The sequence below is a fragment of the Mustelus asterias genome, chromosome 24 (assembly GCF_964213995.1).
Source record: "Mustelus asterias chromosome 24, sMusAst1.hap1.1, whole genome shotgun sequence".
NCBI classification, from domain to species: Eukaryota; Metazoa; Chordata; class Chondrichthyes; order Carcharhiniformes; family Triakidae; genus Mustelus; species Mustelus asterias.
The window spans coordinates 3,376,521-3,403,397 of NC_135824.1; the positions used below are offsets into that span (position 1 = coordinate 3,376,521).

At 46.8% G+C, this 26,877-nt stretch overlaps 1 protein-coding gene across 1 annotated transcript in view; it reads right to left on the bottom strand.

Moving 5' to 3' along the window:
- frmd5a (FERM domain containing 5a) overlaps positions 1–26,877 on the bottom strand; it is a 258,483-nt gene that overhangs the window by 61,013 nt on the left and 170,593 nt on the right. The window contains exons 3-9 of the mRNA XM_078241189.1: positions 20,212–20,254; positions 18,825–18,903; positions 7,614–7,711; positions 3,598–3,726; positions 3,503–3,525; positions 2,717–2,756; positions 1,266–1,285 (exon numbers count right to left, since the gene is read on the bottom strand). Of these exons, the coding sequence (XP_078097315.1) occupies positions 1,266–1,285; positions 2,717–2,756; positions 3,503–3,525; positions 3,598–3,726; positions 7,614–7,711; positions 18,825–18,903; positions 20,212–20,254 (432 nt within the window). The remainder of the gene's footprint in view (positions 1–1,265; positions 1,286–2,716; positions 2,757–3,502; positions 3,526–3,597; positions 3,727–7,613; positions 7,712–18,824; positions 18,904–20,211; positions 20,255–26,877) is intronic.

The window sequence follows — 26,877 nt, forward strand, 5'->3', positions numbered from 1 at the left end:
TAATTTAATCGGACAAAGCAGCTGCCCCTCAGCCCTGCGCTCTGACTCTATCCCACAGCCTCTGTCCCAGAGTTAAAAATGAAAAGAAAGGGCTTGCATTTCTGTAGCAGCTTTCACAATCTCAGGATACCTCAAAGTGCTTTCCAGCCAATGAGGTACTTTCAAAGGGCAGTCAGTGTGGCAATGTAGGTGCACAGCAAGCTCCCACAACAACGACGTGGTAATGGCAGGATAAAATGTGTTTTTGTGATGTTAGGTGGGGAAATAAATATGACCAGAACACCCGGGAGAACTCCCCGACACAATAGTGGCCAGAGGATCATTTCCGTCCACCTGAGAGGACAAATGGGGCCAAAAGTCAGCATCTCCGACAACGCAGCATTCCCTCAATACTCAGGGACTGTCAGCCTAGACCTTGTACTCAAGTGTCTGGAACTGGACTTGAACCCACAATCTGAGTCGAAGGTTCTATCCACTGAACCACAGCTGGCAGGATGAAGGGTTTAGCCAACGTGGCTTTACCATGTCACCAATTCACTCCAGAGCAACTGAGTTTTCATAGAATCATAGAATCCTTACAGAGCAGAAGGAGACCATTCAGCCCATCGAGTCTGCACCGATTTTCCGACCCAAGCCCACTCCCCCGTAGCTCCATGTATTTGCCCCCCTAAATCCCCTAACCTATATATCTTAGGACACTAAGGGGTAATTTAGCATGGCCAATCCACCTAACCCGCACATCTTTGGACTGTGGGAGGAAACCGGAGCACCCGGAGGAAACTCACGCAGACATGGGGAAAACGTGCAAACTCCACACAATCAGTCACCCGAGGCCGGAATTGAAGCCAGGTCCCTGGCGCTGTGAGGCAGCAGTGCTAACCACTGTGCCCCTGTGAGGCCCTGTCTCTGTTGCTGAGCTTTGAGTCACCGATTCAGGCAGCCTTTTATCCAATCCTTCGAGAGGCACAAATCCAAATGTTAAATGTTGGCAGGCTATTCAACTGTGTTGGGCATCACAATCTGATCTGGAATCTGTGTACGTGAATTGCTACCAGGAATAGCATCACTCCACCACAGCCTGAGAATTAAATAGCACTTACTGTACAGAAACAGGCCATTCAGCCCAAAAGATCCATGCTAGCTCCATACATGGCTCCTCCCACCCTTCACAGTGAGTTGTCGTGATCTTCAGTCCACTGTGTGAAAGGGCGGTGGAAGCAGATTCACTGGGAATGTAGAAAGGATAAAGACTTGGAAAGGAAAACTTTACATGGCTGTGGGGGAAAGAGAAGGCGGGCGAGAGGGCCTGATTGGCTAGTTCTATCTATCTTTCTGAGTTGCCGTTTCTGTGATTTGGGTAAAGAATTCGGATGGGCGGCACGGTGGCACAGTGGGTTAGCACTGCTGCCTCACAGCGCCAGGGATCCGGGTTCGATTCCCGGCTCGGGCCACTGTCTGTGTGGAGTTTGCACATTATCCTCATGTCTGCGTGGGTTTCCTCCGGGTGCTCCGGTTTCCTCCCACAGTCTGAAAGACGCGCAGGTTAGGGTGCAGTGACCCAAACAGGTGGCAGAGTGTGGCAACTAGGGGAATTTCACAGTAACTTCATTGCAGCGTTAATGTAAGCCTTATTTGTGACTAATAAATAAAGTTTAAGAAAGGCTTTAATCAGAGATCCTTAAACCTGCGTCCCCAGTGGAGCTCTGAAACCGGAACTGGTCACTGCTTTGGGACATTTCCACGTTGGTATCGCGAGCGAAGGTTACAGAGCTCGAGGAGTTTGTGCTTTATTCATTGCCATTCCTGAGCTTAGTCCCAATCCCCTGAACCACATTCCCACATCCTGACATCCTTGTTCCTGACGTTACTTTTCTTATCACAAAAAAAGAAGAAAGAAAATAAACGGAAAGATTCAGAGAGACGAGGAAGATGGAATTAGAAACCGGACAAACGCAACCTTGTTCACAACATCAGCAAACGTGTGAAGATTCCTTCACCCACCCACAGTTCTCAATTGATCTGAATTGGAATGATTTAATCCCTTTTCCTGTCCGATTTTTAATTTATTGGCTCTTCAAATTCAGAATTCTTCCTGAAACCATTCCCAATTGGAAAGATCCAAGTGGCTCAGAAATTGGAAAACAACTCCCATCGCTGCTGCTGCTAAATATGATTCATAACTGAGTTTAATAGCCGATAGTGGAGGGGTAACATTCTCTAATATCCACCCCCGCTACAGACACACACATACACACCCCTACACATCGAGACACACACACCCGCCACACACCCACCCACACACCCACTACCCCCCCCCACACACACACACACACACACTGACACCCTAAAAGCTGTTCAAGGCTGGGGTTCTACTGAACATGTCAAAACTAAGATTGATGGAATGTTGTGAAGAGCGAGTATTCAGAGATAGGAACCCAAGTGGGGAAAATGGAGTTAAGATAAAGTGATGCACAAGCTAATTGAATGACAGAACAGGTTTGAGGGGCAGAATGGCCTCCTCCAGATCTTGCGTTCCTTCCTATTAAGAAGCCTAACTGTCTCCCAGCAACATCTTCAGATTCTTTGGCCAGAATCTTACCACCGTTCTCGCCGGCGGGATTTTCCCATCCCGCTGCAGCGAACGGAGACTTGGCTGGACGCCGAATTGTCCGAATTCACTGCAGCGGGACCGCGGCGTGAACGGCCAGGAAGATCGCGCCCTGAGACTCCATTGCTGAATATTTCTGGTCTATTTTCTAAATCAGGAGTTGCTCCAATTATCCGCAAAATAAACCAAAGCTCAGGCTGGTGAAACTCTAAGCTCCATAATCACACTTATTGACAACTCACTGAGACTCCCTTCACCCAAAGCTGTCGTTCACACAGGGATCCCATCCAGGAATCTCGCCTCCAGGTCTCAAGTCTGAGTCTCAAAGGTGAGTAATAATCAGTAACTCCTCCGTGAGGGAATGCTGCACTGTCAGAGGCGCTGGTTTGAGGTGTTGAAACGAGGCTCCATCTGCCCTCACAAATGGACATGAAAGATCCTGTAAACCTCTGGAAGGGTTGTGAAGTTTTCTCCGATACCCTGGCTAATATTTATCCCTCACCCAATATCACTTAGAACAGGATATCTGGCGATTTCAAGAGAAAATGCTGGAAAATCTCAGCAGGTCTGGCAGCATCTGTAAGGCTGTCAAAGCTTTGACAAAATGTCATCTGGACTCGAAACGTCAGCTCTTTTCTCTCCTTACAGATGCTGCCAGACCCGCTGAGATTTTCCAGCATGTTCTCTTTTGGTTTCAGATTCCAGCATCCGCAGTAACTTGCTTTTATCTGGCGATTTATCTCAGTGCTGCTTGTGGGATCTTGCTGTGTGTAAGCTGGCTAAACTTTGCTACATTACAACATTGGCTACACTTTAGAAAGTTCTTCCGTGACCTCAAAGCACACTGGGATATCCTCAGGGTGTGAAAGGCGCTATATAAATACAAGTCCTCACTATCTCTCCTGTACTCTCTGTTTCTCACTCACACCATCCCCTGACACTCTCTCAATGCATTTTCTCCACAATTCCCAGAAGGCTAATTCACTTACTGTACCTAAGTTCAGTTTTGTGGATCTCAGCGATTTTCCTTTCCAGCTTCTCAGAATGTTTCGGAAAGAACTGGAACTTGGAGCTGTATCCTTCAGGGTGCTTTCCTGCATCATAGTCACCGATTTCAGCTAGAATTGAGAACATCTTCAAATAAACAAAATAGTTTCAAAAATGGGACCTTTTCCCAAGCTCCGAGAAACATTAACATTTGCCTTGTGCAATACTGCGTTATCGGTTACTTCAGACTGAATTACTCTGGGCTCATCTGGGAGTGAGCCAGGAAGAACAGAGTGAGAGAGGGAGGGAGAGAGAGAGAGAGAATGAGAGAGAGAATAGCACACAGGCAATAAGAGAGAATGAGACAGAGAAACAGAAAGGGAGACAGGCAGAGAGCGAGAGAGAGTGACTGACTAACACACAGGCTGAGAAAGCGAATGAGACAGAGAGAAAGATTGTAAAAGAGAGACAGAAAGAGAGGTAGGCAGAAAGAAAGAGCAAGGGAAAGAATCAGATACAGAGGCAGAATGAGAGAGAGGGAGGAGAAACAGAGAGAACATAATGAGAGAGTTACGGAAAGTCAGAGACACAGAGATAGATACAGAAAGGGAGTGAAAGAGAGAGAGAAAATCGTCTTATGGGAGTGTGCAGGGGATAAGGAATGATGAGAGGAAGAGAAAATGCAGAGACAAGGATAAACGAAAGAAGCAGAGAGAGAACAAGGTTTGTAAAGAGTGAAAAACATCCATCAAAAATTCAGCTAATCTGACACCATAAAGTGGAGTATAAATTGGAGTGTTGTCGGTGGAATCACCTGCTCAACTCCCTAAGTGTTAAGATCGTGTAAACTAAGATTAACCTCCCTCCCAACAGGAAGCTGAAGGGTTCCCGTTTCATACCCTGTTTTTAGCCCTTCCCACCTTTCTTCACCTCACTCTTTCAGAATATCTTCCTATTCCTTATGGTCGGCTTATGATGAAAGTGAGGAGGTGTGGGATAGAGGGAAAATTGGCCGATTGGATAGGTAACTGGCTATCTGATCGAAGTAAGAAGTCTCACAACACCAGGTTAAAGTCCAACAGGTTTATTTGGTAGCAAATACCATAAGCTTTCGGAGCAATGCTCCTATGAAGGAACATTGCTCCGAAAGCTTATGGTATTTGCTACCAAATAAACCTGTTGGACTTTAACCTGGTGTTGTGAGACTTCTTACTGTGCTTACCCCAGTCCAACGCCGGCATCTCCACATCATATCTGATCGAAGACAGAGGGTGGTGGTGGATGGAAAATTTTCGGACTGGCGGCAGGTTGCTAGCGGAGTGCCACAGGGATCAGTGCTTGGTCCTCTGCTATTTGTGATTTTTATTAATGACCCAGAGGAGGGGGCTGAAGGGCGGATCAGTAAATTTGCTGATGACACCAAGATTGGTGGAGTAGTGGATGAGGCGGAGGGCTGTTGTAGACTGCAAAGAGACATAGATAGGATGCAAAGCTGGGCTGAAAAATGGCAGATGGAGTTTAACCTTGATAAATGTGAGGTGATTCATTTTGGTAGGACTAATTTAAATGTGGATTACAGGGTCGAAGGTAGGGTTCTGAAGACTGTGGAGGAACAGAGAGATCTTGGGGTCCATATCCACAGATCTCTGAAGATTGCCACTCAAGTGGAGAGACCTGTGAAGGAGGCCTATGGTGTGTTAGCTTTTATTAACAGGGGGTTGGAGTTTAAGAGCCGTGGGGTTATGCTGCAACTGTACAGGACCTTGGTGAGACCACATTTGGAATAGTGTGTGCAGTTCTGGTCACCTCACTATAAGAAGGAAGTGGAAGCATTGGAAAGAGTGCAAAGGAGATTTACCAGGATGCTGCCTGGTTTGGAGGGTAGGTCTTATCAGGAAAGGTTGAGGGAGCTAGGGCTGTTCTCTCTGGAGCGGAGGAGGTTGAGGGGAGACTTAATAGAGGTTTATAAAATGATGAAGGGGATAGATAGAGTGAACGTTCAAAGACTATTTCTCGGGTGGATGGAGCTATTACAAGGGGACATAACTATAGGGTTCGTGGTGGGAGATACAGGAAGGATATCAGAGGTAGGTTCTTTACGCAGAGAGTGGTTGGGGTGTGGAATGGACTGCCTGCAGTGATAGTGGAGTCAGACACTTTAGGAACATTTAAGCGGTTATTGGATAGGCACATGGAACACACCAGGATGATAGGGAGTGGGATCGCTTGATCTTGGTTTCAGATAAAGCTCGGCACAACATCGTGGGCCGAAGGGCCTGTTCTGTGCTGTATTGTTCTATGTTCTATGTTCCTTTCTCCTGCATACATTTATTTTGATCTACGCTATTTGATTCAACTACTCCCAGTGGTAGTGAATTCCACTATCTGTGTAGAGAGGTTTCTCCTGAATTCCCAGTTGGATTTATTGGTGACGATCTTGGATTTATGGAAAGCTTTACTTCACCAAAGTGTCTACTGGTTCTACTGGAGATGAGGAATTATCCAATTATCCCTGTCCTGGCTGGGAACAGTGGATTCATTCGTTGCAGCCAAGGGTTGTAACTGACCCCAGTGGACAACAGGTGGCAGCACTGGGAGCCCACTGAACAGGTGGGCCCTGTCCTTGGTGCCGGGATTGTCCGGTGCCGCTGAACGTGAATGGAGTTTTGGCTGGAACACCAAATTCTCCATTCTCGCAGCGGGACAGGCGCGGACGAGATCGGAGAATTCTGCCCGTGATGGTCAACATGAACACTCAATGGAAGGAGCCTCAGACCCCTCATTTGCCTTTTGTCGCTTTTCCTCAGAACTTTCAGGATTCCTCTGCCGTGTAAGAATTGCATCAGCTCCGGAAGACGGGCTGGCATTGGAATTCAACGGGAAAAAAGGAAAGAAAGAAGGGCTTGTATTTACAAAGAGCCTTATCACATCAAACGGCAATGTCTGAATATGCCATTCAATCACTTCAAACCACCGGCCGCCATAATCAAAGAGTTTATAATCCCATCAGGAAAACTGAAATTAAACTCAATAAAATCCATGTTTCATTGGCATCAGAAAGAATGACCCATTGTCCTAGAGGACAGGAAACATTCCTTTATAAAGACCCTGAGCTGCAGGAGCGTTCAATGAGGCTATAACTTCATTAAATGTGTTTTTTTGAGGCCTTAATGAGCTTGAGACATCCTGGCACACTGACCCTCAATATCCAGGATGCTTCCTCTTTGGCTACAAGGTTCCGTCATTAATTATTAAAAATGTCTTGCAGTTATCCATATTCTCAATCTATCTCTGAGCTTTGATTCGGGGTAACATTCCCACCAAGGATCAGAGAGATAGTTGTGTGTTCATATCCTTCAATCACACAGACTACCGACATTCACCCCCGTAACATCACCCATCTCTGCACCGCCCCCCCCTCCCCAACTCCCCCCGAACCCCCAACTCCTCAGCTCATCTGCTGATGTTAATTCCAGACTCAAACTATTCCATTGCTGTCCTGATCAATCTTTCATCTTTCAGCCGCTATAAACCTGAGCACGATCAAACCTGCCCTTATCCTAACTAACACTGGGTCCCATTCCTCCGTTAAGTCTGTGTTTGCTGACCTGCACTGCTTCCGTGCCCAGTTACTCCTCTATTTTTAAAGTCTTATCCTTGTTTCCCGATCTTTCAATGGCCTCTCCCCACCCTACAATGTTCTGAGATCTCTGACACTGGCCCCTTGAGCATCTCCAATTTTCACCACTCCACCAGTGGCGGCCGCCTGGGCCCAAAGCTCTGGAGTTCCCTCCCTGAACCTCTCCACCACCTCCTTTAAATTCTACCTCTTTGATCAAACCTTTGGTTACCTGTCCTAGTATCTTTTTGCACGGTTTGGTATCAAACTGGGTTTGTTAATCACTCCCGTGAGGCACTTTGGGGTGTTTTACAACTTGAAAAGGTGCTATATAAATGCAAGTTGCTGCTGTAGGGAACAAAGGGAGACAGAAATAAAGTCTTATTAATGGACAGTTACCTTGCAGGATGTAAGCTGCGAGCAGCGCTGCGTCAGAGGTCTTGCAGAGGAGACGCCCGTGATACAAATCTCTTTTTATCTGAAGGAAGACCAAATACCTGGAGACAAATACAGGAGGTGTGTAATTCAGATCGTTAATCGCACGCGGCCCAGGCACGTCCCACCAGAAACAGAAATGGAAACAGAATCGGTAATAGTTTTCCAAAATAGGAAGTGGTGAAGTATTTATAAAAATAATAATTTATCAGAGAGTGGGAATGGGACTCATAGGGGTGAGCCCTTTCTTAGACATGGTGTAGGCAGAGTGGGCCCACACTTCCCCACCCCTGCATCCCTCACCCCCACAGCTGCGTCTGTAATGACAGCAGGATTGTGGAGACAGTTCATTATTCGCTGAGGTCGATCTGTGTTTGAACATATTCGAGGTCACAGAATCGAGGTGAGTAGATGGAGTTAAGATAGAATCCAGGCAGGACCGAAAGACAGAACAGGCTGGAGGGGCTGAATGGCCTTGTCCTGTTTCCAGTGTTGAGGAACCAGCATTAGGAAGACCAGCTTCACCAGTGGGACCAGGTGTTCCAGATGGATGGATGTTTCCGGCACATTCCCCAGTAACTGGGAGCAGCTGATCTGTGTTAGTGCAGGGCCTGTGATGAAGAGACTTCAGCTTCCAGCTAAACGACTGTGTGAATGCACTCTGTCCCCCTCCACCCCCCTGGGAGAGACACAGCAATGAAAATCTCCAAGGAAATGTCTCAGATTGTGAACGCAGCCACAAGGCAGCTGCAGCAATCAAATTGAATAAACGCTTGTCAATGGTTATTCCCAATAACCTTCATCCACTTATTCTTTTAATAGAGATTAATATGTTTTAATAAAGATCATTAACGGATACTCAGTTCTCCCCATCATGCCCCAGAGTCAGAGTTGCCAAACCTCCAGGATTGCCCTGGAGTGACTGAGAGCAACACCTAACCTTAACCCTATTGCACCCAACCCTAAACCCAACCCAAACCCTAAACCCTAACCCCTAACCTAACCCTAGCCCTAACGCACCTAATCCTAACCCAACCCTAACACTAACCCCAGCCCAAGCCGTAACGCACCTAATCCTAACCCAACCCTAACCCCAACCCTATTGCACCTAATCCTAACCCAACCCTAACCCCAACCCTATTGCACCTAACCCTAACCCAACCCTAACCCCTAACCCTAAAACTAACCCTAACCTAACCCTAACACCTAACCGTAACCCCAAACCCAACCCTAATCCTAAACCTAACCCAAACCCTTAACCCTAATCCTAACCTTAAACCCAACCTTAATCCTAAACCTAAAACCTAACCCTAAATCCTAACCCTAACCCTTAACCCTAACCCCAGCACCTAACACCTAACCCTAACTCTAACCCTAACTCTAACTCTTTCTTAACTCCCACCAAACCTTCATCTATTCTGTTCAGTTTTTATTGCAGAGAGGGAAACCCACCCACTCGGTGTCCTGTGGCTGCGCCCCTCACTGCCGAGTGAGGCTCCAGCTGGAGGTGCTTTGTAGGTGGTGTCTCTGGAACACACCCTCCTCCCCGCCCAACCCCACCCCACCCGCTCCCCTCCCCCACCCCTCTTCACCCGCTCCCCACCCCTCTCCACCCTCACCAATCCCCCATCCACTCTGCCACCCCACCTCTGCACTCCCCTCACCATCCCACCCCACCTCTGAGGGTGCAAGGCGGGCGAGTGCGAGGCGGGCGAGTGCGAGGCGGGCGAGTGAGAGGCGGGCGAGTGCGGGCGAGGGCGAGGCGGGCGAGGGCGAGGCGGGCGAGGGCGAGGCGGGCGAGGGCGAGGCGGGCGAGGGCGAGGCGGGCGAGGGCGAGGCGGGCGAGGGCGAGGCGGGCGAGGCGGGCGAGGGCGAGGCGGGCGAGGGCGAGGCGGGCGAGGGCGAGGCGGGCGAGGGCGAGGCGGGCGAGGGCGAGGCGGGCGAGGGCGAGGCGGGCGAGGGCGAGGCGGGCGAGGGCGAGGCGGGCGAGGGCGAGGCGGGCGAGGGCGAGGCGGGCGAGGGCGAGGCGGGCGAGGGCGAGGCGGGCGAGGGCGAGGCGGGCGAGGGCGAGGCGGGCGAGGGCGAGGCGGGCGAGGGCGAGGCGGGCGAGGGCGAGGCGGGCGAGGGCGAGGCGGGCGAGGGCGAGGCGGGCGAGGGCGAGGCGGGCGAGGGCGAGCGCGAGGCGGGCGAGCGCGAGCACGAGGCGGGCGAGCGCGAGGCGGGCGAGCGCGAGGCGGGCGAGCGCGAGGCGGGCGAGCGCGAGGCGGGCGAGCGCGAAGCGGGCGAGCGCGAAGCGGGCGAGCGCGAGGCGGGCGAGCGCGAGGCGGGCGAGCGCGAGGCGGGCGAGCGCGAGGCGGGCGAGCGCGAGGCGGGCGAGTGCGAGGCGGGCGAGTGCGAGGCGGGCGAGTGCGAGGCGGGCAAGTGTGAGCTAAGTGTGAGTGAGCTGTAAGTTGAGAGGTTTCATGGTCGATGAAGTTTTTCCCTCAGGAAGTTTTGCTTTTTGTAAGAATGTTCAAGTTGTTCTTTAAGGCCAAGGTTCCACTATTTTCATTCTCTCTCCTGAGTGCCTGTTTTTTCTAAAGTTAATTTCACACTGCACTGCCCGTGACGCCACCTATCCATCGATATCTGTGCTCTCTCTACATTATCGACCCCAGTCTGTGCTGCCAGCCCTCTGTGACTGACACTGTTTCAATGTAAGTTAACTATCTCTGTGATGAATAACACGAGACTATCACCAATTGCCACCTGATCCACAAAGCCCTCGCTGCTGTTAGCACAATCACACTCTCAGTATTGCTGTGTTGAATCAACAAACGCACTCATCGATCTCCTTCATTTAGAGAGACAAATGTCACCACCTTTAACAAAACTGAATCTGGAGAGGGTACAGAACACTCCAGCTAAGAACGAGTGTCGCAGAGGAACTTGCAATCAGGCCTTGCAAAACAGAATGGGAGAAGGACTGGGAGCGGGGTAATGGGGAATGACAGCAGAATGGGATTAAGGAAGCTGCAGAGAGCAAGCACAAACACAGTGGGCTGAATGGCCTCCTTCCATGCTGTAACCTTTCTATGATTGTGTCTACTTGCCCCTTGGCCAGCAATCGCAGCTGAGTCAAGGAGATTGTGGGTTCAAACGTGGACACCATCATTACCGAGGGGGATCTGCATTATTGAAGATCTCGCCATGTTAAACCGGGGCCTTGTCTACGGATATTAAAGATCCCACATCACTAAGTGAAAAGGAGCAGGAATTCTCCTGGTGTCACAGCCAATGTTTCTCTCTCAAATCAAACTAAAACATTAGGATAAGCCAATCATTTGTTACTGTTAAACATAACTCGACAATAATGATTCCCTTTAAATATCGCTCGTCCACTCGCGTCTCCAGTGAGGGAAACTCTTCCACATCTCACTCTAGCTTTCAACTACATTTCCTACAACATTCTGAGGTCATGAACGGCGCTAAATAAATACTAGTTAGAGTCACACGGCGCGATCTTACCACCCGTTCACACCACGCTCCGCTGCAGCAAAGCTGGAGAATTTTCCATCCAGTCAGATCGCCCTTCACTGCAGCGGGACAGGAAAATCCTGCCAGCGTGAACAGCCGTAGCATTCTGGCCACAGAGTTTTGCAGCACAGAAAGAGGCCCTTTGGCCCATCATATCTCTGCCACCCATCAAGCTCCTATGCATTCTAATTCCATTCCCCTTTGTCAAAGCTTTAACAAAGGGTCATCTGGACTTGAAACGTCAGCTCTTTTCTCTCCTCGCAGATGCTGCCAGACCTGCTGAGATTTTCCAGCATTTTCTCTTTTGGTTTCAGATTCCAACATGCGCAGAAATTTGCTTTTATTCTAATTCCATTTTCCAGCACTTGATCCGTAGCCTTGTATGCTGTGTGCTAGGGCTCAAGGATTCATCTAAATACTTCTTAAATGCTGTGAGGATTCCCACCTCTATCACTCTTTCAGGCAGTGAGTTCCAGATTCTCACCACCCTCTGGGTGGAAACATTTTTCCCTCAAATCCTTTCTAAATCTCCTGCCCCTTTCCTTAAATCTCCGCCTCCTGGTTATTGACCCCTCTCCCACAGGGAAAAGTTTCTTCCTATCTATGTCCCTCATAATTTTGTGCATCTCAATCAGCATCCCCCCCACTCTGCTCTAAGGGAAACAACCCCAGCCTAAGCAGCCTCTCATAGCTGAAACGCTGCAGCCCAGGCAACATCCTGGTGAATCTCCTCTACACCCTTTCTATTTCTTACTGTATCTTCTTTACAAGAGTGTCAGATCTGCTTTCCCAAAGGAATTCCCGTATTTTTAACGATTACCAGCAGGGAGGGCGGTATGGGTGAGATTCATTCATTCAGGTCATGGCCTGATGAACTCTGGGTCACCGTGAAACATTTTGCTCTTAGACGCTGCCTGACCTCAGGGAACATCCTTTATCGCCCAGATTTATATCCAATGTTGTACCTCATGAATACTATAAATAGGCTGCTAATTTCCTTCAACAAAATAAGATTACGGCACACAAACTATGGCGACAGATGTCTAGAAATAACATCAAATATATCACTAAGATTTGTGAGCTCGTTTCTCCCCTGAAGATGGACCTCATGACAAAATAATGGAACCATCACAGCTTCAGTGCCTCGCGTACGACTCGTGTCAAACCCAATCTTAAATAACTGAACGATTTGAAAAATAAATCCTATAGGAGGCTTCTCCTAGTTTCACTGATGTAGTCTCATTCCTAGTAAATTAAATATTTATTTGAGGTTTGAAGCTTTTAAAAAAATGCCAATTAGTGGCACTGAGTTTAATAAAAGCTTCACTTTAAAAGCCTCTTCAACGGCCAGGAATTGACATGAACTTACAGCGAAACACTTTGAACAGTATGTCCAAAATGTTGGCCTAAACAGACCCCAAGGAATCAATAATTGATATAAATTTGAAGGATAAGTGCTGGAAAGACACAATGAAGAAGGGAATGAAAGGTTACTATAGCAATTTAGTTTAAACTAGTGTGGAAAACAGAAAGTTTGAAAGCAATTTCTAGACTCACACAAAGTCCTTTATGTGAAGTCCAGTATGTGAGGTTACCCAACCTGATAGCTTCCACATGCTCCATCTGGTGCATTAGCCGTGCTAAATTCTCCCTCAGTGTATCCGAACAGTGTGGCAACTGGGGGATTTTCACAGTAACTTCATTGCAGTGTTAATATAAGCCTACTTGTGACAAATAAATAAACTTTAAATTATCAATATAGTCCTATTTGCATAAATAATAAAGCTTACTACCGTCCAGTTACAGACTGGTAATTTTTTGTCCCCAGGTGAATAAAGCAACCAAATTTCACGGTTTTTAGAAAACAAAATAAACTTTCCGATAGAAAATCAGCAAAGTAAAACCATCTACAATGTCACGGAATCACACAGCGCAGAAGAGGCCCTTCGGCCCATCGAATACACACGGACAGATTAGAAACACCTGAACTCCCACCTAATCCCATCTGCCAGCACTTGGCCCATAGCCCTGAATGTTATGATGTGCCAAGTACTCATCCAGGTACTTTTTAAAGGATGTGAGGCATCCCGCCTCCACCACCCTCCCAGTCAGCGCATTCCAGACCATCACCACCCTCTGGATAAAAATGTTTATCCTCACATCCCCCCTAAACCTCCTGCCCCTCACCTTGAACTTGTGTCCTCTCGCGACTGACCCTTCAACTAAGGGGAATAGCTGCTCCTTATCCACTCTGTCCATGTCCCTCATAATTTTGTACATCTCGATCAGGTCGCCCCTCAGTCTTCTCTGCTCCAACGAAAATAACCCAAGCCTACCCAACCTCTCTTCATAACTTAAATGCTCCATCCCAGGCAGCATCCTGGTGAATCTCCTCTGCACCCCCTCCAGTGCAATCACATCCTTCCAACAATGTAGCGACCAGAACTGCACACTGCACTCCAGCTGTGGCCTCACCAAAGTTCTATACACCTCCAACATGACTCCCCTGCTTTTGTAACCTATGCCTCAATTGATAAAGACAAGTGTCCCATTTGACTTTTTCACCACCCTATTAGCATGCAGCGTAGAAGGCTGAGGGGTGATCCTATAGAGGTCTATAAAATAATGAGGGGCACAGATCAGCTAGATAGTCAATATCTTTTCCCAAAGGTAGGGGAGTCTAAAACTAGAGGGCATAGGTTTAAGGTGAGAGGGGAGAGATACAAAAGTGTCCAGAGGGGCAATTTTTTCACACAGAGGGTGGTGAGTGTCTGGAACAAGCTGCCAGAGGTAGTAGTAGAGGCGGGTACAATTTTGTCTTTTAAAAAGCATTTAGACAGTTACATGGGTAAAATGGGTATAGAGGGATATGGGCCAAATGCGGGCAATCGGGATTAGTTTAGGGGTTTTTTAAAAAAAAGGGCGGCATGGACAAGTTGGGCCGAAGGGCCTGTTTCCATGCTGCAAACCTCTGTGACTCTATGCCCTTCCGCGTTCAGAGACCTGTGGACAAACAGGCCAAGGTCCCTTTGTTCCATAGAACCTCCTAGTCTCCTACCATTCATTCAATACTTCCTTGTCAAATTCTAACATTCAGAATTTATATGAGATAAATATGAATTAACAGGCAAACTGTAGTCCAAGACACCACACTGTGCAGAAAATGACAGTTGCCACCAAGACAAATCAACTGAATTTCTCAGCTACCCAGCCAGACGTCAGTAACCACTGTGAATGACAAAATCTCCTTTAAACTCTGCCTCACTCATGAGGGATTTCATCTCTTCATTTTCTAGGATCTAGAGACTATCAAAAGTTGTTCCAACCTGGTCTGCCTCAACAACTGTTTACCTCCTGATGGTTCAATCTCTTCACCTGTGACTGCATTCCATAGGGTTCACAAAGCTACACTCCTGCTTTTAATTATTGGTACACGTTTGGCTTCTCTGCAGACTGATGGGTAATGGGTGTTATCAGGAGTTGGCAAAGGGGCAACAGAGTTTGGATGAGCTCAGCTTTATAGGGGTGGAGATGCACAAAAGATCATTGCAGGGAGTATGAATCATTGATCGGGCTGGTGTAGAGGAAGAGATAGATATCAAAGCTCGAAGAGGCAGGTGGGTCAAGGTTGGCACTATAGTGTCCCTCTTGCGTGGCATTGGCCTGAATAACTTTCAGCCTTAGATAGGCACACAATCAACTTCAACATCACTGTACAGGACAGTGTGCAATGACAGGGCTGCCATCGCATTCACTGAGACTCAAAATGAAGAACCTGCTTCTGTCTCTTTGCACAGAATAGGAGGAACAAGATCAACAAGAAACTCCCTCTCAGTTCACACTTTGTCCCTAAAGCACCCAAAGTACTAACCAGGTTGACACATCTGGGAGAGAATTGAGTTTGAAGTGGGATCACAGAGTTACCTCAGCAATCTGAAAACACCTCCCTGTTCCCTTCACACCTCATCTATCTCCTGATCCAATCTGCTCCTCCATTAGTCGGCACCACTTCCAACAGGTGTCTGGTGTGGTTTGCTCACCAGAACCATCGGGAGGTCAGTCTCACTCTCCAAATCCTCAACATTGCAACATTCTGAAGGAGAGAATCTATCTCCATTTGGAGAGGCTAGGTTTGATCAGGGATATTCAGCATGGTTTTGTCAGAGGGAGGTCATACCTAACAAATTTGATTGAATTTTTTGAGCAAGTAACCAAGTGTGTGGATGAGGGTAGTGCGGTTGATGTAGTTTACATGAAATTCAGCAAAGCCTTTGACAAAGTCCCACATGGGAGACTTATTAAGAAGGCCTATGGACATGGGATACACGATGATCTGACAGGGTGGATTCAGAATTGGCTTAGCGGTAGGAGATAGAGAGTGGTGACAGACTGCTGCTTTCGTGACTGGAGGCCAGTGACGTACCACAGGGGTCCGTGCTGGGCCCCCTATTGCTCGTTATTCATATAAATGACATAAATGACAATGTTGGGGGGGGTGGGGTCAGTAAGTTTGCCGATGACACAGAGATTGGCCGGGTGGTTAACAGTGAGCTTGAGTGTCTTGGGTTACAGGAAGATATAGACGAGATGGTCAAATGGGTGGATAAGTGGCAGATGGAATTTAACCCTGAAAAGTGTGAGGTGATGCTCTTTGGAAGGAGTAATTTGACAAGGAAGTATACTATGAAAGGTCTGACACTGGGAAGTTCTAAAGAACAAAGGGACCTTGGCGCGTTTGTCCATGGATCTCTGAAGGTGGAAAGGCAGGTTAATAGGGTGGTGAAAAAGGCATATGGCACACTCGCCTTTATCAATCGGGGTATAGATTACAAAAGCAGAGAATCATAGAATCCTACAGTGCAGAAAGAGGCCATTCGGCCCATCGAATGCACCAACCACAATCCCACCCAGGCCCTATCCACATATCCCTACATATTTACTCACTAACCCCTCTAACCTATGCATCCTGGGACACTAAGGGGCAATTTAGAATGGCCAATCAACCTAGCCCGCACATCTTTGGACTGTGGGAGGAAACCGGAGCACCCGGAGGAAATCCACGCAGATACTGGGAGAATGTTCAAACTCCACACAGACAGCGACCCGAGCCAGGATTCAAATCCAGGTCCCTGGAGCTGTGAAGCAGCAGTGCTAACCACTGTGCTACCGTGCCGCCCGAGGTCATGATGGAGTTGTATAGAACTTTGGCGAGGCCACAGCTGGAGTACTGTGTGCAGTTCTGGTCGCCACATTATCGGAAGGACCTGAACGCACTAGAGGGGGCGCAGAGGAGATTCACCAGGATGCTGCCTGGGATGGAACATTTAAGTTATGAAGAGAGGTTGGATAGGCTTGAGTTGTTTTCTCTGGAGCAGAGAAGGCTGATCGAGGTGTACAAGATTATGAGAGGCATGGACAGGGTGGATAGGGAGCAGCTGTTCCTCTTAGTTGAAGGGTCAGTTATGAGGAGACACAAGTTGAAAGTGAGGAGTGGGAGGTTTAGGGGGGATTTGAGGAAAAGCTTTTTTATTCAGAGGGTGGTGACGGCCTGGAATGCGCTGCCTGGGAGGGTGGTGGAGGTGGGATGCCTCACATCCTTTAAAAAGTATCTGGATGAGTACTTGGCACATCATAACATTCAGGGCTATGGGCCAAGTGCCGGCAAGTGGGATTAGATGGGCAGGTCAGGGCCTTTCATGCGATGGTGCACTCGATGGGCTGAAGGGCCTCTTTTGCACTGTAGGATTCGGTGATTACGCAAACCCAAAGCTGACATTTCAGTGGATTTTACTGTATTTGAATCAACTTTTTTTTTTAAATGTTAATTTTTGAAGGGCACTAATGGGGTGGCAATGATTAAGGAACTCAGAGTCACAGTGTGTCCAATATTAAATGTGATTCGACAACGCTTGCTAAACAATCTTAATTGTGCTAACAATTACACTGACGGCCAATTTAAGATAGTAAGGCCCACAGTGTGGTTCATTACGTGTACACATACAGGGCCCTGTCCCTTGCAAACAGAAGGAGCATTTCCATGCTATATTTTTCAAATAAACAGAAGCTTGGGGTACAGCCATTCCCTGCTTCCTTTCCCATCGTAGCGCCTTGGCGAATCAGACTTGATCTGCCTAGTTTGAATTTAAACTAAAGTTTGGATGTTAACTGTTCCCTGGTGCATTCTCCACGGCAACACCTCTATCAATCAGAGTCATGGGTAGGATGGGTATAGAGGGATATGGGCCAAATGCGGGCAATTGGGACTAGCTTAGTTGTTAAAAAGGCGGCATGGGGAAAATGGGCCAAAGGGCCTGTATCCATGCTGTAAACATCTATGATTTGCCAACCAATCAGCATTCTCTTCTCATGCATATTAATTGCTGTTCTCTTTACTGTTTGTAATCTTGTACCTATCCTGATGAGTGCAAGATGCAAAGCTTTGACAGCATGCCTCTTTTTTCAGCAATTCTCAAGTTCTGTGTTACCAAATAAACTCTGGTATTGAATGGGATAGTTGGCCTTCAGCCCTGTGCTTAGATATGATGGGCTCTTGCAGAGACCCAGCTTAGATAGGATGGGCTGAATGGCCTCCTTTTGTGCTGTAAGCATGCCATCATTCTATGATGAACACCTACGTTTCTTCTGTTTAAATCATTCTGCCTCAGATGGTGGGATGCCTCCTTGAGGATCTGAAATGCTCTCCAACAACATTGAAGATGGGTAGGGTTTAATAAATTGTCTGAAACAGAGAGTGTGTTCAATGTGTTGCAAACCTTGTGTTTGAAGAAAGCTGGTGACAAAGAGGGAATGTGAACGATGTTAATGGCTGCCCATCAAAAGCGTGGCCGTTGGAAGCACTGACAACTGCACTGACTTTTCCTGTTTTAATTTCATCTAATACCTTATTTTATCATCACCACCCATATTTAGCTCACTTACCTGTCTATTGCATTACTCATACCCAGATCCAACAAAGCCTCTTCCCTTGTAAGTGTCAGGACATCAGGAAAGCTTCTTGTACACATTTCCTCCCTCTATCCCAATCTACATGCGCAGAATTAAAATCTCCCGGAGAAATGATTTACTCTCTCTATTTTTCTTTTTAGCTTGCGGGTTTCATCTTCCATTTCATTCCCAAAATGTGAAGACCTGCAATACATCCGTTGTGATTGAACAAGCACAAATAACGGGATCTTCCCGGTAACCACTTGGAGAATTTGCCACTCTAGTGTTCAGGAAGAGTGGAACAGCTGAAGATCCCAATTTAAAATTGAACGGATAGAACCAGTCGGTAGATACAGGACCTCTACAGAGGCACAGAGAACAACCAGGATCGAGCTACAGAAAGAGCCCTGGGATTTATCACAGGAGAATTTGCAGTTAATGGCCAGACCAGAATCGTCTTTTAAAACTGCAAGGATGGTAATGTCTGCAGATTGATCCAAATAGCGTGTTACATTGAAAATAAACCCCAGTGGATTCAGTAGATGGAGCAGGAATCCTTTTATAGGTTAAAGGCTTTAAAAGCCTTCTGAGTGCTGGCTCTTGAGATTGTTGTTTCAGCTCATGAGATGTAACCTCTCTCCTTCTCTCCGCTTAGACAACTGTTATACTCAGAGCTGCCATTCAGACAAATAAGCTGAATAACAGGTAACTTACCTAGTTATCTCCTCCTTCAATGCTGAGGGGTCAGTGGGATAAAACTTGACACGGAAGCACATGGTATACGGGGGCTGGGCTGCCAAATGGAAGAAAAAGGTGAATATTACAAGTTGGTCAGGTGATCCAGATCAATGGAACAGCATCCAAAACATCCCATAATAACCAATGATTCTCCTTTGTGCTTTTGTGATGAGATCATGCCAGTGGAGAGATTGACAATGTTTTCAATGATTATTTATAGGCTGTTGTGTCGTAACTTCACACAGTTGACAAGCAGTGTGATGCTGCAGGGAATGATTAACAGTCAGAACGTTCCTTCCATGGCTGTAACCCTCACAACACCAGCTGGTAACGGAAGTTTTTACAGGCTTCCCTAACACATACAACAAAGGGTTAAGATTAGGAGTTTTATTCATTCATGGATGTGGGTGTCACTGGCTGGGCCAGTAATTAGTGCCCATCCCTAATTTCCCTTAAACTGAGTGGCTTACTAGGACCATTTCAGACCACATTGCTTTAGATCTGGAGTCACATGTAGGCCGGACCAGGCAGATTGCCTTCTCTAAAGGACAGAGTGAACCAGATGGGTTTTTACGACAATGGCTTCATGGTCATCATTAGACTTAATTCCAGATTTTTACTGAATTTAAATATCACCATCTACCATGGTGGGATTTGAGCCCAGGTCCCCAGAGCATTGTCCTGGGTTGTCGAGTGACAATACCCCAGTGCCACGGCCTCCCCTATACGGTCAACAAGAGTCACCAGGCCCGAGCTCTGATTTCCACTCTCTGGAGCAGGGAACTGAATGCAGCACCTTCTAACTCTGAATAATCACTCGGTCACGAAAACCTGATACTACTCTGAGTTCTCCCTTCCTTCCCTGAAGATGGAGACTCATGTTAGGATGTAGCTTCACATAACCTGGGCATGCCAACATCCTTAATGGTGCGGGCCAGGGGAATGAGATTCATCGAGCTGTTTTACTGTGGATATTAATGGACTGGGGCACAGTTACTGGTACCCAATAGAATGGACTTGGTTATCCAATAGATTGGGGCACAGGGTTATCCAATAGATTGGGGCACAGGGTCACCCAATAGAATGGGACATAGTCATCCAATGGATTGGGGCACTGGGTTATCCAATGAACCAGGATCTGAGATAATGTAGCATTTTCTTTCACCTTTTTTCGATTTTGCCAGATGATGATGGTTCCAAACCAGCCAACGGAAGACATCTCCAAAAGTGAAAAGAATGGAATAAAGTAACAGAATGGATAATGAACGAGTATGATTACAATGTGACACGTTGTTCAGGTTTGACAGTAAGTTACTGCACGTTAACCTATTTAGGAACAGCTCATAAAATCTTGCAAACTTACATTTCATTTGTTTAATAATGGACTTGGAGATATCCAGCCAATGCTGTAAAACAAGAGAGAGACACAGTTAAACATCACCAGGCCAAAGCCTGCAATGTCCCAAAGATTCACATTTAGCATTAAAGCAAAATCCTGCGGATGCTGCAAATCCAAATATTCACATTTAGGAGAAAGACTCAAGGTTAGAAGAGATCTGCCTGAATCCTTGGCCTGGAATCCGGAACCGAATGGAAGGAAGGCCAGTGGATTTACTTACTGTGTAATGTATTGGAGCTCTCGCCCAGAGGAAGGGAAAGGAGATGGTTTTGGGATTGAGTGTCCCATCATGGTCCCTCAACCCCAGCAGGTGAAAAGGAAAGCCAGAGGGGATATCGAGTGTCTCCCTTCATCACGACTGGCTATAATGGACAGGGACCTGGGAGCAAGGTGAGAACAGCCCATAGTGCAAGAGGGAGTACAAGGCAGGGCAGAATAGAACAAACAGTCAATAGATTGAGTTTCACAAGCAAGATTTCCTAAATGACTCGGTGCAGGATCCAGGTTACTTTGCTCCAACTCACTTTTACCCACGGGTGGTTGGAACACAGTACAGGTTCCTGAGCACCGTTAGAGAGGTGGTTCCAGAAACCAGCCCAGGAAATGAATGTGTTCTGGCTGCAAGAACAGAATTCCGACCAGGAACCTTGCTTTCCATTCCCTGAAATCTGGAATGATCAGAACTCAATGGCAATGGAGAATTCCAAAGGTTTCCCACAAGCTCCTTCAGGATTTGCAGACTCTGATGTCTCAACCTTTAATTGGCCATCAAAAATTGACAGTTTTATAAAGCGGACCCATCTCCTGAAATTCAATTTCCTGCCAACACACAGACTAACCAGCGTAAAAATTCACAAGATTGGAAACTACCAAAACAATTGTATGAATTCACATACTTTCTCGGAAAGATTAAAATATTATCCAATCAATCCGGTTAAATTGATTGGTTCTGTGGAGAGTAACCTGCCTTGGCAGAGTTCCAGAAGCAAAGTCATTAACATTGAACAATTGGTAACAAGTGCAGAATTGATCCGTGTAATTCTGAATCACCTGCAATTGAATAGTTATACCTAGCACTTTGTTAAATACTCAGTATTGAACAGTCTCCCCGCTGCAGGTCCCGGATGATGCCCTATTCCAGGCTAGAATCTCTCAGGCTGTGAAAAGGCCAGGACTGAGCTCGGTGATTCCCTCACGGATGGAATGTCCATGCTGGAGTCTGTGGGATCAGCTGCGGGGTATCTAATTGGCAATGGGAGCCAGCGGGTACATGGATCACAATAAGAACATCTGCAAACACTTGCTTGTCTAAGCTGATATACAGCATTAATTCGAGTTTCTCTGGTCTCCTATCTCATACAGGAACCTTAACAATGTTTCAGTGTGGTTAGATGGAGTTAGGATACAAATTAGTTATGATCTAATTGAATGACAGAAATGGCTCAAAGGGCTGACTGGCCTCCTGTTCCTGTGTTCCATGAATACCAAGCGCAAATGATGCCCAGTAATTCCTATCCATGATATTTAGATTGGCATCAAGGAATAGCAAAGAGTTATACGGCAAACAGCCTTAACCGACAACAAAAACTTCCATTTATATAGCACCTTTAAAAGAGTTAAATGTCCCAAGGTATTTCCTAGACAAATCCAATCTGACCTTCCACGTAAAGAGACATGAGGACAGGTGACCAAAAGCTTGGTCAAAATGTAGGTTTTAAACAGCTTCTTAAAGGAGAGATAGAGGTGGAGCGACTTGGGGGCTGGGATGCATATTGCTCTGTCTCCTGTTACAGGAGTTAGTTTCAAACCAACTTTAAAGGATGCCGCTCAGTCTCAGCAATAACACAGCGGCCCCAGAGTGAGCAGCCAGAGGTCCCGCCCTCAGGAGCTTCCAGCCAATCAGACAGTTCTGGCAGCCTCAGCAGGGAAAGAAATCAGCTGATGCAGAAGAGCAATGGCTTCCAGTCTCTGGGAAGTCCTGGGCTCAGAGGGCAAGAAAAGTTTGTGCACCTTAGGGAGTGGGAGGGGGTGGGCAAGGTGACAGGTTTTGGAGGTTCAAAGGGGCGTATCAATTTGTGGGGTGAAGGGTTTTCCAATGCCCACAGGGCATCCCCAAAGAATGTACCCCCTTCCAACCTACCTTTTAACCAGTTGGGGTAAAACTCCACCCTGCGCACTCTTACCCATGCCAACTGTATTGTGATGTGGGCAGCTTAATATTCAGGTCAATAGTCAGCAAGCTCGATTACCCATTCAATGTTATTTTAAAGATGGTGGCTGGCTGGTCATTTCAGCACCCACCCAGCCACCGTTTCATGGGGATTGTGTTAGGAGAGTGGGCAGGAAGATGGTAGGCTAATCACCTGTCATAATTTTAAATACACCCACCCACCCACCTCCCTCCTCCCACCCCACTGCCAAAAGCACAGCCAGAAATGGGGCTATAAAATTCAGTCCGCTGAGATCCAGATCTCCTCGATTTGGAATCACAGAATCTTACAGCACAAAGGAAAGTTTATTTCATCTGCAACCAGTTTTTGGTTTGGAACGCACTATCTCAGCAAGGAAAGGGGCGGCACGGTAGCCCAGTGGTTAGCACTGAGGCCTCACAGCACCAGGGACCCGGGTTCAATTCCCAGCTTGGGCCACTGTCTGTGTGGAGTCTGCATGTTCTCCCCGTGTCTGTGTGGGTTTCCTCCGGGTGCTCCGGTTTCCTCCCATAGTCCGAAAGACGTGCTGGTTAGCATTGGCCATGCTAAATTCTCCCTCAGTGTACCCAAACAGGCGCCGGAGTGTGGCGGCTAGGGGATTTTCACAGTAACTTCATTGCAGCGTTAATGTAAGCCTACTTGTGACTGATAAATAAACTTTATCTGAAGTAGCGGTGGAAATAGATTCAATAACGTTTCAAAAGGAGATTGGATAAATACTTGAGAGGGGAACAGGATTAATGAGGTAACTCTGAACCACAAAGAACCACCGCCTCCCTGTGCCCCACAACTCCACATGAGAAAAATCTTTCACAAGAAAGCGCTGTCTTAAATTGCATTTTTACACATTTATTATTTTGTTTTAACCAAGACTTTTTTTTAAACTGCAGGAGTTATTTACAACTCCATAATGACCTCAAGTTACCAATCCACTCTCTCCAAACCCAAGTAGACATCAGCTTAAAGTTCATAATAGCAAAGCAAAATACTGGAATCGGAAACAAAAACAGAAAACGCTGGAAAATATCAGCAGGTCTGACAACTTCAGTCTGGGACAGACTCGAAACGTTGGCTCGATTCTCTCTCCACAGATGCTGTCAGACCGGCTGAGATTCTCCAGCATTTTCTGAGCTCCAAGTCCATCTTCATGATCTAACGCAGGGCTATTTAGCTACACTCAAGAGTTACTTTAGATTTAGAAAGTGGTGGAATGATCGTGGGTAAATTGGAATCTTGCTGAAAGATCCCCCTGTGGCCTTGCTACATGTGGGTACAAAGTACACTGCGCAACGCCTCGATATATTGGGGCCCAGTGTTGGACTTGCCAACTCTGCTTGGACATATTCCTGGAGGTATCATCATATGACCCCCCCCCCCCTCCCATTGGCTGTTCCCACATCTCCATCTGTGTTTGATTGGCTGCCCACAGCCAATGGGAAAGCAAGCAGATTCTTCACCACTTGATTGGATGATTCCTGGATGGCTGCCTTTTTTTTAAAAAAAGACTGTTCCAATAATAGTAATTAGTAATAATAATAAACAAAAGGGTTCAAAGAAAATTAAGAAAAGCACACTTTTTAAAATGTCCCAGTGAGTTTTCTCCTGGATTACGTTCAATCTTTAACTCCTGGGGCCTCCAGAGTAATCCTGGAGAGTTGGCATCTCGAGAGGTTGGCAACACATGGTGATATATTGTGGACACCAGCAGGATTTTGTTATTTTCATATTTACTGCAACAACGACATCAATAAGTCACTGTTCCTGGATGAAGATATGGGTTAGATCATCACCTGCTCATTCTTAATCAGAAATGTAGGAGCATAGGAACCAGAGTAGGCCATTCAGCCCATCAAGCCTGCTCCACCATTCAATTCGATCATGGCTGAACATCTGCCTCAACACCATTTTCCCACACTCTCCCCATATCCCTTGATGTCATAGTTTCCAGAAACCTATCGATTTTCGTCTTGAACATGCTCAATGACTGAGCTTCCACAGTCCCCTGGGGTAGAGAATCCCCTAAGATCCACCATCCTCTGAGTGAAGAAATTCCTCATCTCACTCTTCCTTGGCTATCCCTTATCCTGAGACTATATCTCCAAGACTGGTTCTAGACTCACCAGCCAGGGGGAATATCCGACCTACATCCTCCACCCTGGCATGCTGTGTAAGAATCTTGTAAGTTTCAATGAGGTCACCTCTCATTCTTTGAAACTCGAGAGAATACAGGCCCAGTTTCATCAATCTCTCTTCACCAGACAAACTCAAGTCAGATGAGTGGATGGGGTCAAAATCTCCCTTTGTCCAAATGAACCTGCACTGAATGAGTTTGGTCAGTCTCGCTGTGAATCAGCAGAGCAAAGCTGCCAATAATCCAATGTCAATTAACAGTGAAAGCTGTCAGATTCTCTCATAGAAGCCACGAGCTTTGTTGATGTGAAAAATGGAAATGTTGTGGGGCTGTGCCAAAGGGAAGAAAGCCAAGGATAAAGATAAGGGTTGGAATTCTCCGGCCATTCCCGCCGGCAGGATTCTCCAGTCCTGCCGGCAGCGCATCCCCATCAGTGATTATCCTGCCAGCATGGGGTGATGGCAATGGGAATTCCCATTGACAGCAGTGAGAACAGAGAATCCCACCGCGAGCAAACAACGCGCCACCTCTCGCCGGCGGGAAACACACAACTGGGAGGCTGGAGAATCTCACCCAAGGAATATTGTGGGGGCAGATTAGAGTGAGCCTTATAATCTCACAGCTTTTAAAAAATTAATTCTTGGCTCACGAGCATCGCTGCATTTATCGCCTCTCCCAGTTGCTCCATTATTGGTAACAACATGATCCTTCCAGAATTTTAACTTATTAATAGTGGAGAGATCAATTTCTAAAATCGGCCCTGGTTGGATTTGAACTCACGTTCTTCCAGACACTTCAGCTCAGCCCTGGGGGTACTGTCCATGTGCATAGCCACCACAGCCAGAATCACTTGCTGGACCTGACCTGGAAAGTCCAGTAGTTTGGGGAGTCTGTGGCACAATGATATTTTCGCTGGATTAGTGACCCAGGGTGAATGGGGACCCGGGTTCAAATCCCACCACGGCAGAAAATCTGGAATTAAAAGTCTACTGATGACCATGAAACCGTTGTCGATTGTCGTAAAAACCCATCTGGTTCATTAATGTCCTTTAGGGAAGGAAATCTGCCGTGCTTACCTGGTCTTGCTTACATGTAACTCCAGGCTCACAGCAACAAAGTAGTTGACTGTTAAATCCCCTCAGAGCTGGGCAATAAATATCCATGAATGAATAAAACAAAGCTTGTTCTCCACTCCGACGTTCCTGGACTTAAATTGAATTTACAGGAGGCCATTCATCCCTTCATGTCAGTGCTCGTTCTCTAAAAGAATTATCCAATAGTCCCACTAATCCCCATAAACCTGCCAATTCCACCTCAAAGATTTCTCCAATCCTCCTTCAGAAGTTATTATTGAATCTGCTTCCAGCGCCCTTTCAGGCAGCACATTCTAGATCACAATTACTCTGTGTGGAAGCATTTCTCATCTCCCCACTGGTCATTTTGAGAATGATCTTAAACTGTGACATTACCGACCCTCCAATCACTGAAACTGTTTCTCCCTTTACAGGCCTCATAATTTGGAACACTTCTGTTAAATCACCTCTTAGCCTTCTCTGCTCAAAGGAGAAATGGTCGCAGTTTCCTTAATCTCTTCACACAATTTGATCAGAATCACAAGTCTCTCCTTTTTAAAGGAGTAAAATAATATTTTTGGGGTTTAACACTACCACCCTCAAGTAGGCTTGCTTCCCACACCGGGGCCCCTCCACAAAGGGATAGTGTGCTCCATTGCAAATTGGGGCCCGGTTTGTACAATGAAGCAGGAACATGCAAGTGAATTGAACAGCTGAGTCAGATACATTATCAAAGCTCTGAGTCACCTGTGTTAGGCTCTGGGGACTGAGCCACTCACTAGCTGCTTTTTAGCTCCCTAAACACATTCTACACTGGCCTTACCCATGAATCATTTCTCAAACCTTTCCAAAGTGACCTTCACCGACAGATTATCTCATTTAAATACATATGTTGCCATGGCATCCATTACAGCTTAATATTTCTTTTTTTTTAAACAAAGGGCTGAAAACCCAAGCGCCTGCTTTCAAATTTCAGGACATCTTAATCTGTAATCCCACAAATGCATTAAAACGCCTTTCACATCATTCGAAGACTCCCACAGGCAGCAAGAATAGAAACTAACTTGAGAAATAAGATGATAATTTATGAAACTGGAAGACATCTGTCAGTGGTTCTCAGGCAAGGCGATGGTTTTCATCCTCTCAGTGTACCATGTAATGAGTTTTCACTCCTGTACTATTCTGCGGAACCAAATCCCTCTGAGTGAGAGAGGTA